Source organism: Gastrolobium bilobum, unplaced genomic scaffold (genome assembly GCF_033153095.1).
Source record: "Gastrolobium bilobum isolate Gb01-03AN ecotype WA unplaced genomic scaffold, APGP_CSIRO_Gbil_v1 utg1738, whole genome shotgun sequence".
Taxonomy (NCBI): Eukaryota; Viridiplantae; Streptophyta; class Magnoliopsida; order Fabales; family Fabaceae; genus Gastrolobium; species Gastrolobium bilobum.
The window spans coordinates 216712-236834 of NW_026898452.1; the positions used below are offsets into that span (position 1 = coordinate 216712).

Genomic DNA, 20123 nt, shown 5'->3' on the forward strand with positions numbered 1-20123 from the left:
TGGCAAGTGGCCATATCTGGATTAGTATATGCATGAAATGTTGCATTTTTTTGAGATTATACATGTTGTTTTGTAGCTCACATGTATAGAATTGTAATTAATAGGCAATGATAGATTTATGATTTGTATATTGGAATGGACTTAGCCTATGCTCATGCCTTCGGTCATCTCTTTTGTTGATGGGAGCCAAGGGAATGATCATAGTGTTTTGTAAGCTAAGTTCCATGATTTGTAATGAATATGTACTGTAAATGATGCCTACTTGAAAATTCAATATATGCATGCTTATTATGTATTGAGTTATTGAATTGGTTGGGCTGAGAATCAACTAGGTACCTTTTGTTTAAATTAGGGAAACGTTGAGAAAACAAAGTTTATGCTGCCCAAATTCTAGCTAAATCTCATGAGGAGAGGTTGGATGAGTGTTAGGATTAAGTTTTGAGGCATGAACAATTGGAGTTTGGTATGGGGATGCATCTTCCCCTAGACTTGGACTTGAAAAATGAGGGTAATGGAATTCCCTGGCAGCGCGCTTTAGCGCCTTGCTACCCCTGTGAGAGCCAATGCTTTCGGCCTCCTCGCGCTGGAGCGCCCTGAGTGAGGGCTTAAGCGCCCAGGGTTGCGCGCTTGAGCGCCCTGGTCCGCGCTGGAGCGCCCTAGTCGCTGAAGGAGGGGATGCTTCTGCCTCCGCGCGCTAAAATGTCCCAAACGGGGGCTTAAGCGCCTATTTATACTAAAAAACCTGATGCTTCCTGCCTCCGTGCGCTTAAGCGCCCAGATGGAGGCTTTAGCGCCCGATAACGCGCTGAAGCGCGCGGGGCCTGTGATCAACACCCTCTTGTGTTGCTTCCAATTGTCATAACTTGGGCTACAGTGCCCCAAATGAGAAGCGGTTTGAAGCCACGCGTAGCTAACGAAGAGATCTACAATATAGTAGAAGTTTTTAAATAAATAAGAAGTAAATTAATGGTTTAAAAATAGAATAAGAACATGATGTTAAGCTTGATTTATCTAATTCCGCAAAGTAATATGGTAATGATCACGCAATTGGATATTTTAAATTCGGCGTCGTTTTAAAAAGAAAAATTTATCCGGATTTTAATTGAGCCAATGTGATTGTAACTGCGCTTAATATCATAATGTGATGTTAACAAACCGGTTCTAGAACGGGGTGTTACCTGGAGACACAGAGCGGTTCGGACTGGATTTTGTTCAGGAGACTACTGAGCATATCAAAATGATAAGGGATCGTCTGAAAAAGGCTCAAGACCGTCAGAAAAGTTATTATGATCTCAAGCATCGGCCTCTAGAGTTTAAGGAGGGAGATCATGTATTTCTGAAGCTGTCACCAGTTACGGGTGTTGGACGAGCCCTGGGAGTGAGGAAGCTGAGTCCGAGATTTATTGGACCCTACCAGATTCTTCGTAGGGTAGGACCGGTTGCCTACCAGCTTGCCTTACCTCCTCGATTGTCAAATTTGCACGACGTATTCCATGTTTCTCAGCTGAGAAGATATAAGCTGATCCTTCTCATGTGGTTCAACCTGATGATGTGGAGATTCGGGAAAATTTGAAAACTCATGTTGGGCCACTGAAAATACTCGAAAGGGATGAGAAGAGGCTGAGAAATAAATCCATTCCTATGGTGAAAGTCCAATGGGAAGGAAGGACACCTGAAGAGTCCACTTGGGAGCGAGAAGACGAGCTTCTCCGACAATATCCTGAGTTTAAGGACAGGTACGTTCTTGATTTTGCGGACAAAATCGCTAAAAGGTGGGGTGACTATAACAGCCCTAACCTAATTAATTAGTAAATTACATGTGATTAAATAATTAAGCATGTATTAGTGAGTAAAATTAAGTATAGGGCCTAATGAAGTAAGTTAGGGTCACTTTTGAGGCAAAAAGTGTACTCTGTGAAAATTAAGGGGTATAAATGGGCGTAGGCAAAAGTACCCAAAATATAAAAATGGAAGTGGAAATATTCCTAGAATAATATTCCAGACTTTTAGGTAAAGTTGGGTAATTAATAGGGTTGAATAGATAGACGAACCAATACCCGCTTAAATTCACTTAACATATGTTAAGTGACCAAGTCAGAAAAAAGAACCCAAAACCCTCCCCATTCCCGTCGCCAGAAAGAAGAGAAAAGGAAAAGGAGAAGAAGAGAGGGAGAAGAGGGGAAAAGAGGGAGAAAACCTAGGGTGAGTGATTCTCAACCGATTTGAGTGATTCAAAAGTCTAAACCACTCCAAATCTTCCCCTCATCCTTAATCTAAGCTTGGTTCTTGGTGGGGAGTGTTGTGTTGTGAGATTTTTCCTCACAAAGATCCTCCCCTTTGAAGGTTTTGAGGTGATTGGAAGTGATTCTCTTCTTGGGAGCTTGAGGAGCTATCTCTCCTTGGTTGTGCAACCATTGGTAGTAAGATTCTAACCCTTGAACCTTGTTTTCTTGGAAATTTCATGATTTAGCGTTTTGAACGAATAGTGTTTGGGGTTTTTGATAGTGTGAGTAGATTAGCTATACTCTAGGAAGAATGGAGCTTAGTGTATGTTATGAAAAATGCTTGGAAAGCTAAATAATCGATGAAAATGAGCTTAGATAGTTTTATGACAATGCTTTGAAAATTGCAAGATTAATGCTTGATGTTGGATTTTCTTGCAATTATGATCAATGGTTGAATGATAATTGTGTCCACGTGATGTCTAGGATTGAGGCATTTGGACCAACCGTGAGTGATCAACCATTGGAGCAAGCTATGGAGCTTGAATAACTCCTTGGAATAGGTAAGCTCATGCTAAGCTATGATGTAGAGTTGTTGTGGTTTACATTGTATTGATTTGTTGTGTGACACCTTGGTGTAGGTGAATTTACAATTTACAGTTGGAATTAAAGTTGACTAGTTGTAGAACCCGTTAGTGGTGAACAAAGGTCGAATTGAAGCTGTGAAGTAAGCCTTCGGACCTTGGGTGTAATTCCCTTGATTGTTCCACCAAGCCCTGAATGGGTAGTGGTTGTGATGATGTATATAAATGCAATGAAATAGTGTAATGCTTTGTTATACGTATGTGTATGCTTTGGTGTGGCATAGGATGGTGGTTCCCTATGTTGGTATGTTGCATGACGATGCGTAAATCATACTTAGTAGTTTAACTAGCCAGTAGGACTATTGCATCTGAGTATCCTTAGGATAGCTTGAGAGCTCGAGGGATTTCTCCTGGAGATGTTGTTTACACACTGCATGGATATGTATTTACTGCATTATTATTGTTATTGCTATTACACTGATATTGAACTATGGGGTGGAGAGATGCTCCAAGGGCCCCTGGTTTACTTTGATATATTCGTATATCTTACCCCGTGTGGTGAGGACCCCCTTTCAGGAAAGGATGCTGCAGGAGCCTCTAGTGGCAAGTGGCCCTACTTGGATTAGTAGATGCATGAAGATGTTGCACGTTGTTTTGAGATTATACATGACATGTAGAGTTTACCATGTATAGGACTTAGATTTGGAAGCAAATTGTCATATGTATATCATGCTTATTTGGATGGACTTAGCCTATGCTCATTTCCTGTGGTATCTCTTTTGTTAATAGGAACCAAGGATTTGATCATAGTGTTTTGTAGCTAAGTCTCATTATGCTGTAATCGTGGGATGTTTGTATATGATGCTTATGTTAAATTAAATGCATGTATGCACCCTATGTATTGGACTTGTTGAATTGGAAACTTAATTAGGTACCTAGTGCTTAATTGGGAAACGTTGAGAAAACAAAGGAGACGCTGCCCAATTTTAGTCTAATCCATGAAGAGAGGTTGAAGAAGAACTAGGATTAAGATTGGGTACATGAAAAATGTGAGGGATGAGAGTTGCCTGGCAGCGCGTTTTGGCGCCCTGGAGCGCGCTTAAGTGCCCTGCTGCTCCTGTGGGGAGCCAATCTCTCTGCCGGAGGGCGTTCTGGCGCCCTGGTGCGCGCTTAAGCGCCCTTCGCGACTAAAAAAGTGTGTTTCTCCCTGCCGGAGGGCATTTTGGCGCCCTGGTGCACGCTTAAGCGCCCTTCACGACCAAAAAATGAGTTTCTCTCTGCCGGTGGGCGTTTTGGCGCCCGATAGCGCGCTTAAGCGCGCGCGGCTTGTATCCAACATAGACATATGTTGGTTCAAAGTGTCATAATTGGAGCTACCGAGCTCCAAATGAGGCGCGGTTCGAAACCACGCGTAGCTAATAAAGAGATGAAGACATCTAACAACCTTGGTCCAATAAAATAAGAGTATGATGTTAAGCTTAGATTATTTATTCCGCAATGTAATTCGGTTATGATCATGCTAATGGGCATTTTAAATTCGACATGTTTTAAAAAGAAAAATTTAACCAGATTTCTAATTGAACCCATGTGATTGTAAATGCGCTTAATATCATAAAGCGATGTTAACAAACCAGTTCTAGAACGGGGTGTTACAGGGATCATAAGGTGAGTGCGCTCTAGCTACAATGCTTTTCTCATATTTTCACAAATCAATTCTTATTTTTATTGTTCTTTTTCTCATAAACAAAATTACAAAAACAAGTCTTTATTTTTAGTTCTCACTTTCACACAAATCGACAATATTTGTCACAAACAAACCCTATTTGAACTCTTCCATTCTTGAAAGGAATATTAATTGATATTCGACCCAATCTCTGTGGAGACGATACTTGACTTATCATTATATTACTTGTGCGATCGGTGTACTTGCCGGTGAGCATCACATCCCAATGATATAATTTTGTTATCCGACATGTTGTTTTAACTCACTTTATAGCCCGTTGCTTAGAATGTTCTTCCTGTGATAGCTTAAAGTTCGGGCGTTTTGACTATATTAATTCAAAATATAAAAAATTGTATCGGATTAAGTTCTTGGTCAAAGATATTACCATACTAATGCAAAGCGACTCGTTACATTCAGGTTCGTGTTTGACTTTCATAGACGCAGCCCTTGTCATACCGTGTTCAAGGTGTTGCAGACAATGAAGACGTCGCTGTTTAAGGAGAATGACCAAGTGTCAGAGAGCCAGAAACGTGGCTCTGAACCAGACGCTTAGAGACGTGATACCTAGAGCGCCGTTTCTATGTATTATATATATATATATATATATATATATATATATATATATATATATATATATACCAAGCGATAAACTTTTCTCTCATGTTTCATTATGTCCATATCTCTCTCTCTATTTCAATTTATATCTCTGTTTATATACCTCTCATTTCACCAGTTTTAAATTGTATCCCAACTTAAAGTATCACGTCTCTAAGCGTCAAGTTCAGAGCCGCGTTTCTGGCTCTCTGACATTTGATCATTCTCCTTAAACAGCGCCGTCTTCATTGTCTGCAACACCTTAAACACGGTATGACAAGGGCCGCGTCTATGAAAGGCAAACACGAACCTGAATGTGACGCGTCGCTTTGTATTAGTATGGTAATAACTTTGACCAAAAACTTAATCCGGTACAGTTTTTTTATATTTTGAACTAATATAGTTAAAACGCCTAAAGTTCGGGTATGTGAAACATGCTGACAAGCGTATTTCTTTTTGTCACACTTTAGAGTTAGATTGAATAGTAAGTTCTTCCTGCGATAGCTTAAAGTTCGTGTATATGATACACGCGGACAAGCGTCTTTCTTTTTGTCACACTTTAGAGTTAGATTGAATTGTAAGTTTTAAGCTATAATTAACAATATCTTATCGATACCTTTGAGCAAAGTCCTTTTTAAAATATTAGGATTAAAACTGAAAAAACCAGTAAGATGATCTCTTAAAAGAACTGTATTAATATGTAAATGTTGGTAAGCAAGGGATTTATCTTTTAGAATAGAGAATCTCTTTTTGCAAAGTGGAAATAGTATACTGCCCCACTCCTTTTCTCACTTGTGTGCAAGTGTAATTCTTTATAACCCCTGTTATTTTGCTGAGAATTAAACGGTTATAAAACCCTACCAAGTAATACCTTATTTCCTTTACCTTTCTATTTCCAAAGCCAAAATTACATAGGCCTTCATTACTTGAATTTATATCTATAAACTCTACGGATATTTTAAACACTGAATTGAAGAAAACAAAAGTGAACATGGAATCCTTCTTCAGAGTGCTTGGTAAGTGATTTGATTAGACATTGGTTTTATCTACTTTTGCGCTTATAACTGTGGCAAAAGCCTCAAACACAAACCCATTTTTTTCTCTACAGCTGTGAACAGGGCTGCTTTTTTTGCCATGTGCGTTCTTGAGGTTATGGTAACATATTTAACTGATGTTTGGAACCTTAACTTGACACATGCCACTGCCATCATTAATATTTTCGTGGGTGCTCGAGACATGTTGATCGTTGGAATGGTCTTCCTTGTCGATGCTCTTCTGGGTCACCACCACATGTTCCTCATTTCAGCTATTCTATATTGCATAGTATGTGCTTGATTACCATAACCACAAATTGCATTGTATCTCTTTCTGAATGGAGTAGTTATTTCAAAGGCACTTCCGTTGAGATTTGCAACTTTATAGATATTCCGATGAATGTCACTGTAATTGTAAAGAAACTTGTGATACACCAACGTGAGACTATATATCTCAATACGCCCCCTCACGCAAGAGTCATTTGGGCTTGAAGGGTGGATATTGCACAGGCCCAATTTTTGGTTTACCTTTTGTGCTTTTTTATTTTAATTCAACTTTAAAGTGGAGGCGACGAGGATCGAACTTGTGACCTTGTAATCATTCAAGCTCTGATACCATTTAAAGAACCTTGGGATACACCACCCCAAAAGCTAGCTTAAAGGGTGGGAGTGTCCAAGGCCTTATAAACTCCACGTTAGTTGCATATACAACCAATGTGGGACTATATATCTCAAACAGTAATACCAAAGAAAACTCCCTCTGTTGTTCTTCATTGAAAAGGTGCTTGTTTGAGGAGCTAGAACATCCTAAATAAGAAATATTATATATTTGAGGCAGGTTAGATTTACAACCTCCATATTCTTACAATTTCCTTACAATTATTTTATTATTATTAGATCAAAATCAAATCAATGACTTTCTCCTGATGTCACTTTGTTATTTATTGATTTGATTTAATGATAACAAAATGTTTGCATTTGCAAGGAGATTGTAAAGATAAGAAGGTTAATTGTATAACCTCCCATGTACTTGTTACAGCAAAAACGTTTAATGGTTAAAAAATTTAAGTGCAACAAGCTTATAGTTCACTTACTATGTTCACCTACTCTTGTAATAGCTTAATTTTTTTTCTCTGCAATAGCATGTAAATTATTTATTGGATGAATATTTAGCAATATGTTGTGGTGCACATGCCATTATAGGGAATGAGCTTTTTATCACTATCAGCACCACCAATACTTTCTAAGGAGGTAAGCAATATCCAAAAGGCCCTGTATTATACTGCGTTACCCCTACTAGCCATTGGATATGCTGGAGCTATAGCTTCCCTCCAAAGGTCATTGGAGTCACAACTTCATATCCTACTCAGTGATCAAGACTCGCGGGAGAACATCTACAAGGGACTAAAGCTTATGGCTGTAATTATTTGTGATTACAGAATGGCAATAAAGGCTTATAAATTTTTGGCTGCAGCCACCATTATTCTCCTCTCACTTGTTGGTGGTTTTGCAATTCAGTTTGTAAAGTCATGGGCAATTCGTTTCGGCATTTCCGCGATCTGTGTCATAATAGCTACTTTTCTATACTTGACTGGGATAGGTTCCTACAGGAAGGGCACTCCAAGAGGAAGCCCTCTCACAACGTTCTTCAGAGTCTTGGTAGCATCTTCTTCAAATAAGTCTTATGCCCTCCCAACAGATGCAAATGAGCTTTACCAAGAAAATGTCGTTCCCGCTATGCTTCATACCAATAACCTCAGGTTGTTTTCATTATCTGCATCTTATCATTCTTTCGTATTAGGTGAAAAGAAAAGATAAGTTCAAAGTAGATTTGCATTTATATATATCATTTGGCTTCTCCGTAACAACAACCTTTTTACACATTCAGAATGTAAGAATAATAATTCTCCGTGAAACATTTTTTTCCTGTCCATCACTCATCTAGATTTCTTCATAATTTTAGACTCTCTTTCTTAATACAACATTTTTTATGTTATGAAAGAGTAAAAAGCAGAATGTACATTAAAGAGTAAATTGTAATATTAATTATTAAAAAATTGTAGGATCGCTCAAATACAAAACTAACAAATAAAACAACTATTCAAGAATGTCGTGAGGACTTGTGGAGAAAGAGAACAAACTTCTGTGAAATATTTTACTAAACTTCGTTCCTTCTCAATTCTATGTTTCTCAAACAATATACTAGACTATAAAACTGCAACACTAAATAGCCATAAACCACAATTAAAGCCAAACTTAATAACAAAACATAACGACTGACTCTTAACTTTCAAAACTCCTAAAATTAAATGCTAAACTTATGACTCATAAACTATCCATAACTGACAAATTTAAAACTATTAAAAATTAAACTGACTGCTTAATTAAATCCATTAAAAACTAAACTGACATTTAACGTTTATTCTTAACAAAACTCCCCCGTAAACTTAAATGCTTCTGCCATCTTTCATGCCAATCATTCTTTTGCAGTTTTCCAGTAGTAACGTCGGCAGTGGTTTTGTGAAAATATCTCCGACTTGGTCTTGACTTGCCACATGTAATAACTCCACATTTCCTTTCTTTACTTGATCCCGGATGAAGTGAAAACGGACGTCAATATGCTTGCTTCTTTCATGATTCACCGGGTTCTAGGCTAACTCTATAGCCGACTTGTTATCAATACGGATCTCGGTTGGGCCGACTTGTTTCTCCTCCAGCTTGCTTAATAAGTTCCTGAGCCATACTGCGTGACAAACACGCCAAGACGCAGCTACATATTCAGCTTCACAGGTCGACAAAGTCACAATGGGTTGTTTCTTCGAGATCCAAGTGAATGTCGTGTTGCCCATGAAGAATACATATCCCGACGTACTTTTTCGATCGTCTACATCTCCACACCAGTCAGTATCAGTGTACCCAATTAACTTATAATTTTTGGACCTCGAGTAGTGAAGTCCCAATGAAGTTGTCCCTTGTATATACCTGAAGATTCTTTTTGCCGCCTTCCAGTGTGAATAACTCGGCTCCTCCATGAACCGACTTACAATCCCAACACTCAGTGAGAGATCCGGTCTTGTGCATGTCAGATAACAAAGACATCCTACCAAACTTCGGTAGTTGCTTGCGTCAACTCGATCTCCACCATCATACTTTGAGAGTTTTGAACCGGGTTCCATAGGGGTTGAAACCGAGTTGCAATCTGTCATCTTAAATCTTTTGAGAATCTCCTTTGCATATGCTTCCTGAGAGACAAAAATACCCAAGTTGTCTTGTCTGACTTCCAGACCAAGAAAATATCTCATCAGACCGAGATCTGTCATCTCAAACTCCTTTGTCATTGTTCTTTTGAGTTCTTGTATCATTCCATCATTGTTCCCCATAAAGATGAGGTCATCCACATAAAGAGCCACAAACAAAACATCATCTCCAATTTTCTTTATATAAAGTGCATGTTCATAGGGGCACTGCTCAAAACGATTTTCCTTGAAATAAGTGTCAATACGAGTATTCCACGCCCGTGGTTCCTGCTTCAACCCGTAAAGTGCCTTCTTCAACCTCAGCACTTTCTTCTCTTCTCCACCTTTCATGTATCTCGGTGGCTGTTCGAGATAGACTTCTTCTTCAAGTACTCCATTCAAGAATGCCGACTTGACATCCATTTGAAATATCTGCCACATATGTTGAGCTGCTTGAGAAATCAATAGCCGAATTGTCTCCATTCTCGCCACGGGAGCAAATACCTCGTCATAATCAATTCCTGCCTTTTGCTTGTAACCCTTTGCAACTAGCCGAGCTTTATATTGTTCTATCTCCCCTTGAGCATTCATTTTCTTCTTGAATACCCACTTTACCCCAATGGGCTGACTCCCTCCAGGTAGCTCGGCTAACTCCCACGTGTTATTTCGATCAATGGCTTCTATCTCCTCATCTATGGCGTCTTGCCATTTCTTATCTCGGATGGCTTCTTCAAAGCTTATATTTTCAGAATCTGCAAGAAGACAAACAAAATGTACCTCACTTGTTGACTCATATATGTCTTGTATGCTCCGCATCCTGGGTTGTCGTACCTCATCTTCATCATCAGAAGCTTCAGGACTTGCCGGGTTGATAACTTGTGTTGAGATTCCGCCTTCAAAATTCACCTCGGGTGAATTTCTCCAGTCCCACTCATCTGCTTCATTGAACCTTACATCTCGGCTCACTACGACCTTCTTGTTGACAGGGTCAAACAACTTATACCTCTTTGTTTTTTCATCATATCCCATAAAAACATATTTCCTGCTTTTGTCCTCGAGCTTAGTTCTGAGCTGGTCTGGTACGTGTGCAAAGGCCACACTACCAAATACTCTGAGATGAGCCACTGACGGCTTTTGACCGCTCCAAGCTTCCTGTGGTGTTTTGTCCTCTAAACTCGAATGTGGACATCGATTCTGCACATACACAGCACACTGCACAGCTTCCGCCCAAAACTCCTTCGGCATCTTCTTGTTCTTCAGCATTGACCGAACCATGTCAAGAACAGTTCGGTTCTTCCTTTCAGCAACGCCGTTTTGTTGTGGTGAGTATGGTGCTGTTAGAAACCTTCTTATCCCATGTTCCTCACAGAATGTCAGAAATGCTGTCGAGGTATATTCCCCACCTCGGTCAGAACGCACCGACTTGATGAATTTTCATGTTGCCTTCTCAATCATTACTTTAAACTTTTTGAATACTTCAAACACCTCGGACTTCTCCTTCAGGAAATAAACCCAAGTTTTTCGTGAGAAATCATCAGTGAAAGAAATGAAATATTTCTTACCGCTAAAGGATTCTGGGGTGATTGGACCACACAGATCAGTATGAATCAACTCCAGAGGCTGCTTGGCCCGAAATCTCGCCATCTTCTGAAACGTGGTCCTAGCATGCTTGCTAAGTACACAACTCTCACAAAACTTTCCTTCATAGTTGATGTCAGGCAGTCCATCAACCATCTTCTTCTTTTCCAGCTCGATTAGACCACCATAATGTAGGTGACCAAAGCGGAGGTGCCAAAGTGACGCCTTGTCTTCCACCTCGGCTTGTAAACAGTCGACCTGTACACATCTCAAGTTCAGTTTGTACATTCGATTTCTGCCCATTTCAACTTGGACTATCAGCCGACCTCTCTCATCTTTCAAATACAATACTCGATCCTTCATCATAACCGAGTAACCTTTCTCCATCAATTGACCCATGCTTAAAATATTGCTTTTTAGGTCGGGTACATAGTACACATCTCGGATTGAGCCAATCAACTCGTCCTTTTGCAGGAAGCATACCGTACCACGGCCTTTTACCTCAACCTTCGAGGCATCCCCAAACGAAACATGTCTGGTCTCCACCTTTCTCATCTCCTTGAAGAAATGCTTATGTCTGCACATGTGGTTACTCGCACCCGTGTCAAGATACCACTCCATGTCATCATCTGAGTTTCCTTCATTGAGTGTCATTAACAAAACACCATCCTTCATATCCCCTTCTGTGGCTAGGTTAGATGTCTCCTCCACCCTTTTCTCTTCTCTGCATTCTCTTGCAAAATGTCCGACTTTTCCACAGTTGTAACACTTGTCCGAGTTACAATCTTTCGCAAAGTGACCAAACTTGCCACACTTGTAACACTCGACGTTGGAATAATATGATCGTCCTCCTCGTCGACCTCTTCCTCTTCCACGCCAGTTCTGTTGACTTGATTGTCCTACCTCATCATTACAACCTTCTTGACTTCGGCCTCGGCCTCTACCACTACGGCCAGTGCCTCGTCCACCGCGACCACGTCCTCTACCTCGGAAGTTTTGAGAATAGAGAGCCTTCTCATCTTTAAGTGTTGCTTTGGTCTGAAGTGCTTGTCCAAGAGTCTCCTCCTTCTTCCGTTGCTCATGCGCTTCAAGAGAACCGGCTAGCTCATCAATGGTGAGCATAGCTAGATCTTTGGATTCTTCTATAGCACATACCACGTTCTCAAAGCTGTCGGTCAAAGATCTCAAGATCTTCTCCACCACTCTGGTGTCCGCTACATCTTCTCCATTTCGTTTCAATTGATTCACAATGGTTTGAACACGAGTAATGAACTCGGATACTCCTTCTGTGTCCTTCATCTTCATTCCCTCCAACTCGGCACGAAGGGTTTGAAGCCGAACTTTCTTAACTCGGTTGGCTCCTCTATAGACATTTGCCAGAATGTCCCACGCTTCCTTTGAGGTCTCCGCATTCGCTATCTTTTAGCTCGGAAGAGCATGAACAACGCCGCCTTGTCCTTTGCACGTGTCTCTTTCAACGTTCTAGTTTGGGCCGCCGTGTATCCTGCGGTGGTCGCTGGTTCTGCAAAGCCTTCCTGGACGACCTCCCAAGCTTCCTGGGAACCGAGAAGAGCCTTCATCTGGATACTCCAATTCTCGTAATTCCCTTTTGTCAATTTAGGCAATGCCATATTACTTACACTCTCCATAACTCTGATACCAATTTCTCCATAACTCTGATACCAATTTGTAGGATCGCTCAAATACAAAACCAACAAATAAAACAACTATTCAAGAATGTCGTGAGGACTTGTGGAGAAAGAGAACAAACTTCTGTGAAATATTTTACTAAACTTCGTTGCTTCTCAATTCTATGTTTCTCAAACAATATACTAGACTATAAAACTGCAACACTAAATAGCCATAAACCACAATTAAAGCCAAACTTAATAACAAAACATAACGACTGACTCTTAACTTTCAAAACTCCTAAAATTAAATGCTAAACTTATGACTCATAAACTATCCATAACTGACAAATTTAAAACCATTAAAAATTAAACTGACTGCTTAATTAAATCCATTAAAAACTAAACTGACATTTAACGTTTATTCTTAACAAAAATGACAGTTAAAATATGATAAAATACAATCACATATGTGGTTAATGACCTATAACTTTCGTTAGAGTCTAATAGAATATGCATCATTTGTTGGCCTAACAATTTTGTCAAAATTTGTAGCCAAATTTTAATATTGAACATTTCATACTTTATGACAAGTTGTATCAACTTAACACTTTTGAAGAACAAAAGAATTAGTAGCTATTTCTTATCATGTACGAAAAGCAATTTCTGCATGCAGGTGCCTGGACAGGGCTGCCATTATAGTTCCTAACACAAGCCTTGAAGAACAAAAATGTAACAGATGGAAACTCTGCACTGTAACTGAAGTAGAGGAAGCAAAGGTCTTTCTTTACTTGATACCATTGTGGATGACTTTTCCAGTGTGTGGGGTTGTTACTTCCATTGGAGGAACTTACTTCATGGAGCAAGGAAATCAAATGAACCCATATCTTGGAAAATTGAAGCTCCCTCTTTTCACACTTCTGGTCTTTCATAAGTTGGCTGAGACTTTGTTCTCCTTTATTAGTGGCAAAGTTAGAGACATGGTACGTGCCAACCTTAGAAAATATGTGCCCCCATTTGGAATGGTAGTAGCAATGACATGTTCCATATTGTGTTGTATCACTGCTGCTGCAGTTGAAAGGAGGAGATTGGATGTTGTGAGAAGCCATGGATTAATGGAGAAACCCAAAGACAAAAACATTATCCCAATGACAATGTTTTGGCTGATTCCACAATATCTTTTCTTAAGTGCCCTTAACGGAATATCTAGTTTTAGTTCTACACGTTTCTTCAATGATCAAATTCCTGAGTCACTGAGAAGTTACTTGCTTGATATCACAGCTGGTGTAACTGGAGCAGGAATCATGGGGAGTGTTGTCACAGTTTATGCATTTGGCAAGGCTAGTGAAATTGGAGGAAATCCAAGTTGGTTTCAGGACACACTAAATAAAAGCCGTCTAGACAATTATTATTGGTCATTGGCTGCGTTAAGTTCTATAAATTTAGTGTTATTCACTCTGGTGGCTCTGCGATTTCCATACAAAGATTCAGAAAAGCCAGTCTTTGAAGCTCCAGAAGAGGGGACAGTTACTGATGATCCCAGATGTTTGGACTGCTTCAATTAATCTGTGTCAATTGGATTTTTTTTCCCATTTAGTGACTTTTGTAACGCCAAAAATTACAATAAATGGATTAATTTGAAAGCTTAATATAATAAATTTATTAGTCCTGTTACTTATTATATCTCACTTATTTCATACTTCATCAATGTGCTATTTCATAAATCACACTTGAATTCGCAACACGAAATTTTGAATATACCACTTGTGGAATTTAGCATATGTCCCTATAACTCCAAACACCTAGTAATCACAGGCATCTAATGTACATTTTATCTTACTAACTAAGCCAAGAAGGTGGTAGGAAGGTGGTAGGCTCTTCGTTCTTAGTTTTTAATGCTTTCTGAGGCATTTGCAGTTTGTGAAAACTATTATTCTCATGAAGGATTCAACCCCAAAGATCTTCACTGCCTTCTTAAGAAGGTTGAATATGCCTTTGGGGTAGATGATAAAGAAGGTATCCTCGGGTCTCTATAGCAAATCCTATGAGCAGACATTGAAATAAATTCAGCTTCTAATTAAAATTTCTTCCTGACTACAATTAACATGCTTAGTCATCATACTTCGAGAAATACTTTTTGGCTGAATTGTACCATGTGTTCCTGCTTGAGTGTGGAATGATCTTGAAACAACTTGATCAGGTTGAAGAACTTCAAATCGATCTGTAGTGGAGGTTTTTTGGTCAAAGACTGGATAAGATATATGCAAAGACACTCGTAACACTCAAGTTGATTTCATAATAAAAAAGATATTATAGTATAGATATTAAGTGAACATATCTAAGGTAAGACTTTTAAGATTACGTATATAGCGGCTAAGTCAGGTCAGCGTTTCAGGGCTTAGATGGTTTGACCGAAAAGACATGAGAGCCGTAAACTATACATATCCCTAGGAAGTTTATGGGTGATTCAGCTTAAAGAGTTGTGACTTGTGAGGACCTAATCATCCTAAATCTGCAAATTTTTTGGATGTTCTATAGTGGGTCATATTATTGCTAATAGGTTTGGGCCCTGGTATGGTAGACCATACATTTTTATTTTAGAAGCTATAATCTCAAGTATTATCAAGGGATTACGAAAAATCACGGGGATTTGAATATTGTTATAGATAATAATATTCTAATAAAATAAATTTATAATTTTAAAATCCTTAAAACAATTAAAATATTAAATGAACATTTATTTTGAATATTTATAAACTTTTTGTTGGGACGATGTCCCTCAATCAGCGCGAAAGCGATACACAACCAAGTGAAGCACGTCAACTCAGCACCTGGAGGTCAGCCTACAAGTTAGCAGGTATGTCATATGCAAAAACACAAAAATGCAGAAAAACAGAGATGGAGAAAAAGAGAAAAGCACAAAACACGAATTTAACGTGCAAAACCTTCCTTAATGCAGAGGAGTAAAAATTACAGGAATTAATTTAGAAAATTTTCCACTACGATAATAATGAGATTACAAAGGTTCAAGCTTCCCTAATAACACTAGAGATACACTCTCAAACTTCACTTACAATAATGGTAAATAATGTTTTTCCCTAAAAGAGGTCACTCACTCAACATTTTCTTTAGAGGAATACTTCAAATAGGTCTCTACATGCACTTTTACAAAAGATTTTGATGTCTTTATAGTGAGGTGAGGTAAAACACTTCACTGCCGACCCTTGCAACTTCGCTGGCGTTTACTGGGAGGATATGAGTCCCACATCGACTAGCGTATGAAAAAGCATACTATTTATAAGCCACTTCAGGAATCCATAAGCAAAAACTTGATATCCGTGTTTGGTCAAACTTGCACCGGTTTAATTCGAGTTGCGGGTCTCTTGTTTTTATTCAAACTGGCCGAGTTGATTCGATTTTTACCGGTTTAGATGCATAACTGATCCAATGTCTTACTTGGACCGGTCACATGCCCGAGTCACTGGTTTTCGGATTGAACCGGCCGGTCCGAGTCAGTTTTTAAAACACTGATTCCAACTACACAAATTTATTATCTATTTCAAGCATAAATATTCTTAAGTTTTATTATCTATATACGTAATGTTGTTCCTTAAAAACCACAAAATCTTTCCTGAATTATTGCTTTTCATTACTTTCCTTGACATGTCTTGTTCAGGGGCAGACTTCTTAAGTTTTATCAATTCAATGGCATGTTTATGAATACATATGAAATTTAGGGAAGTAAATCTGCAAGTTGCATCTATGAAAAACTGCTAATAAGAATATGTTATTTTTTTTACCAGGGAAATACAATTAATAGGAATATTGTGGGAAAATGAGTTTGGTAGAAAAGTTAAAAAAAAAAAGTTGTTTGGTAGGCCGAAATATTATTGGAAAAATTGGATTAAATTTTCTGAGTCAATGTTTAGGTTAATGTAAAATATTAATGGAAAAATGGATTGAAATGATGAAAATAACCTTTTTTCTTTCCCACTTTGACACTGTAATACGGGTCAATATTCAGAGTAAGAAAAAGAGTTCTTGCTCCCAAACGTGCAGAGGCGAGGTCGCTTCGCAGCAAGGAGAAAAAAATAAAGGGTTGAGTTTAGTGGGCATAAATCAAACACAGGTGGTGGTGACAGTTACTTACAACAGAACCAAGAAAAGAACACTCCAGCAACAAAAGAAAAAAATTAAGGCTACATGAAGGGTTCACGATCTAAGAAGTAGAGAGGAGATGAGAAAAAGAGAGAGAAGAGAGTTTTGTCCAACTTTTCTGTCTATTCCTCTTATGGCCCCTGGGCTATTTAATATCTAGTTTTTCTCAGTAGTTTTCATTACATAGAATTCAACAGACCATTCATAAACAATTAATAAACTAGGCTTAAGTGACTATTGAAAATAATCCACTAAATAATCTGGTTGCCTTTTATTACGATTGGGCCTCTCGCTACTAAGCCCAGAGGATGAGAGTGCAAAAGATTGTTGCTTTGCGTGATAGGAAGCAGCGCGTGGAAATGTACCGTTGCTGGCAACATTTACTAAGACAAAGGGGCGTGTTGGTGACTGTGAGCTGTCATGCACTGTGGTGGAGGGCAAATTTGGAATGACCACCTGATTGGTCATTGATGAGATAAGAATCCCCTCTCCTGTGTTCTGATTGGTTGAAGTGTCAGTGGAGTTAAGGATGGTTGTATTTTCCAAACCGTGAGTGGTTGGATGCAGCTCATTAGCTTCCACTCTTCTCTCTTCCCATCCGGTTGGCTTTTCTCCAGAGTTGGTGAGTGACAAAGGTGAAACCTTTGTGGTGGAGAAATTGCGTAGGAGGGACTCATCCTCCCAAGTGGAATCCTCTGGTAGTAGTTCATTCCATTGAACCAAAACCTGTGGTATATGTCGTCCCTATCTCCATATCGTCCGACGAGAGATAATGGCTGCTAGTGTATGCATGGGTGGAGTGGTCTGAAGATCTAGTATCAGATTGTGGATCTGATATGTGTTTGCTGGGAAGAATGGTCGCAATAAAGAAGCATGAAATACGGGGTGAACCCGGGACCCATCCGGTAACCGCAAGTGATAAGCAACCTAGCCTATGGGCTCCAAAACCTCAAACGGCCCATAAAAGTGAAAACTTAGCTTGTGAGAAGATTGCCAGTGGACAGACAGTTGACGAAAAGGTTGGAGACGTAACAACACCAGGTCCCTTACATGAAAGGTAATGTCTTTACGTTTTCTATCTGCCTGTGTTTTCATTAAAGCTTGAGCCTTTTTTAAATTGTGCTTCAGAGACGCAAGTATCTTGGAACGTTGATGTAGATCGGAATCCACCGCCTCCACAGATGTAGAACCCATAGTATATTCCAAAAGACAGGGTGGTGAGCGACCGTATGTAGCCTGAAAAGGAGAGGTACCCGTGGAGCGATTGTAGGTTGTGTTGTAGTGGAACTCAGCCCAACTCAGAAAGCGATGCCATGCAGATGGATTGTCATGGACAAAACACCTCAGGTATTGTTCTAAGCTGCGGTTAACTCGCTCTGTCTGTCCGTCGGGCTGTGGGTGGTAGGCTGAACTGTAATGTAAAAGGGTTCCTTGAAGTTTAAACAAAGTTTTCCAAAAGTCACTAAGAAATAGTGGGTCACGGTCAGAAACAATGGATTTGGGTGGGCCATGGAGCTTCCCCGTTGTATCCCAAAATACTTGTGCTACTTTTACCGTCGAGTATTTGGGGGGGAAAGCTGCAAAGTGTGCCCCTTTAGTGAGCCTATCCACTACCTCGAAAATGGCCGTAAATCCTCCTGACAGAGGTAGATATGACGAAATCCATAGATAAATCTAACCAGATGGCTTCGGGTGTTGATAAGGGTTGTAGGAGACCATAAGGCGGATGATTTGGGGATTTTGCTTTCTGACAAACCTCACATTCGTGAATGAATTTTTGAACCTCTTTTTTTATGTTTTTCCAGGTCAACTTGGCACCTAGTCGCAACAGGGTACGACGAACACCAGCATGTCCCCCTATCTTGGAGGAGTGAAATTCATGAAGTAAAAGTGGAATTAAAAAGGATGCTGCAGGGATGTACAACCGATTTTTGTGAAACAAGAGACCTTTTTTGTAACTGCCAGTTCAGCCATTTGGAGGAGTCTGTTTTCAATTCTTGTATTATTTGTGTAGTGTAGGGATTAATTTTGTATCTTGGACTGTATAATAGAACTGTACTGTGAGGTAGGATTACTGATAGCCATGAATGAAAAGGGTACATTAGGAGAATTCCCCTCAGGCAGACGTGATAGGGCGTCAGTCACCAAATTAACCTTTCCCGATTTATACTGAATGGAGTAGTTAAAACCCAGCAACTTCGCAAGGAATTGCTGTTGTTCCAGGGTTTGGATCACTTGAGACATCAAGTGATGCAAGCTTTGGCGGTCAGTCTTGATAATAAAAAATGAACCCAAGAGATATTGTCGCCATTTTGCCACGGCAAAAGTAATAGCGTACATTTCTCTGAAATACGTAGATTTAGACTGGATAAGCTTGGAGAGTTTGCGACTAAAGAAAGCAATAGGATGGTTGTCTTGTAGTAATACTGCCCCCACGCCCACTCCCGATGCATCCGTTTCCAAAACAAAAGGTAAAGAGAAATTGGACAGTACAAGGATTGGGGCAGTTGTGAGTAAATGCTTCAAGGATTGAAATGCATGATCGGCATTTTTCGTCCATTCAAAGGCATCTTTGGATAACAAATCTGTAAGAGGAGTTGCGACCATAACATACCCTTTAATAAAACGGCGATAATAACCTGAAAGGCCTAGAAAAGCTCGAAGCTGAGTTACAAACTTGGGAATGGGCCAATCACGCACAGCTTGAACCTTGGATGGATCTGGGGCAACATCAGCAACAGATATAATGTGGCCCAAAAATTGGATTTCCTGCATTGCAAATGAACACTTTGTTAGTTTAACAAAGAACTGGTGTTGGCGTAATGTTTGTAGCACCTGTATTAAGTGGTCTGCACATTCTTGAAGAGAGGTGCTATATATAAGTATATCATCGAAGAAGATGACAACAAAACGCCGCAGAAATAGTGTGAAAATATGGTTCATTGTTGCTTGGAAGGTGGATGGGGCATTTGTCAGGCCGAAAGGCATCACAACAAATTCTAAATGACCACTGTGGGTGCGAAATGATGTCTTATGCACATCAGATGGATTCATTTTAATCTGGTGATAACCAGACCTAAGATCAAGCTTGGAGAAAAGCTGTGCACCGAGCAATTTGTCCAACAGTTCATCAACTGTGGGAATTGGGAATTTGTCTGCAACAGTAAGAGCATTTATGGCACGATAATCCATGCAGAAACGCCAAGTGTCGTCTTTCTTTCGTACTAAGAGGACTGGAGAGCTAAAGGGCGATTGGCTAGGTCGAATTACTCTAGCTTCTAACATTTCTCCCACCATTTTCTCAATTTCTTGTTTCTGAAAGTGAGGGTACCTATATGGTCTTACTTTGACTGGTTTGGAGTTGAG

The 20123-nt window shown here is 39.6% G+C and overlaps 2 protein-coding genes across 2 annotated transcripts in view; both read left to right on the top strand.

Moving 5' to 3' along the window:
- Window positions 1–20123, top strand: part of LOC133316465 (glycerol-3-phosphate 2-O-acyltransferase 6-like) — a 91129-nt gene that overhangs the window by 27889 nt on the left and 43117 nt on the right. The gene's annotated exons all lie outside the window — the stretch shown is intronic.
- LOC133316447 (protein NRT1/ PTR FAMILY 5.5-like) lies at window positions 12409–18631 on the top strand. The gene is made up of 5 exons (XM_061518195.1): window positions 12409–12569; window positions 13276–14144; window positions 14517–14615; window positions 17886–17893; window positions 18563–18631. The coding sequence occupies exons 1-5, from the start codon at window positions 12409–12411 to the stop codon at window positions 18629–18631; spliced, it is 1206 nt and encodes a 401-aa protein (XP_061374179.1).

What these genes read in the sequence shown, in the direction of transcription:
- LOC133316447 (XM_061518195.1), top strand. Translation starts at nt 12,409, where the DNA reads ATGAACAACGCCGCCTTGTCCTTTGCACGTGTCTCTTTCAACGTTCTA. An exon ending in ATCTGGATACTCCAATTCTC is followed by an intron (nt 12,570 to 13,275) that starts GTAATTCCCTTT and finishes TTCTGCATGCAG; the next exon opens with GTGCCTGGACAGGGCTGCCA. An exon ending in AGTTACTGATGATCCCAGAT is followed by an intron (nt 14,145 to 14,516) that starts GTTTGGACTGCT and finishes AGGCATTTGCAG; the next exon opens with TTTGTGAAAACTATTATTCT.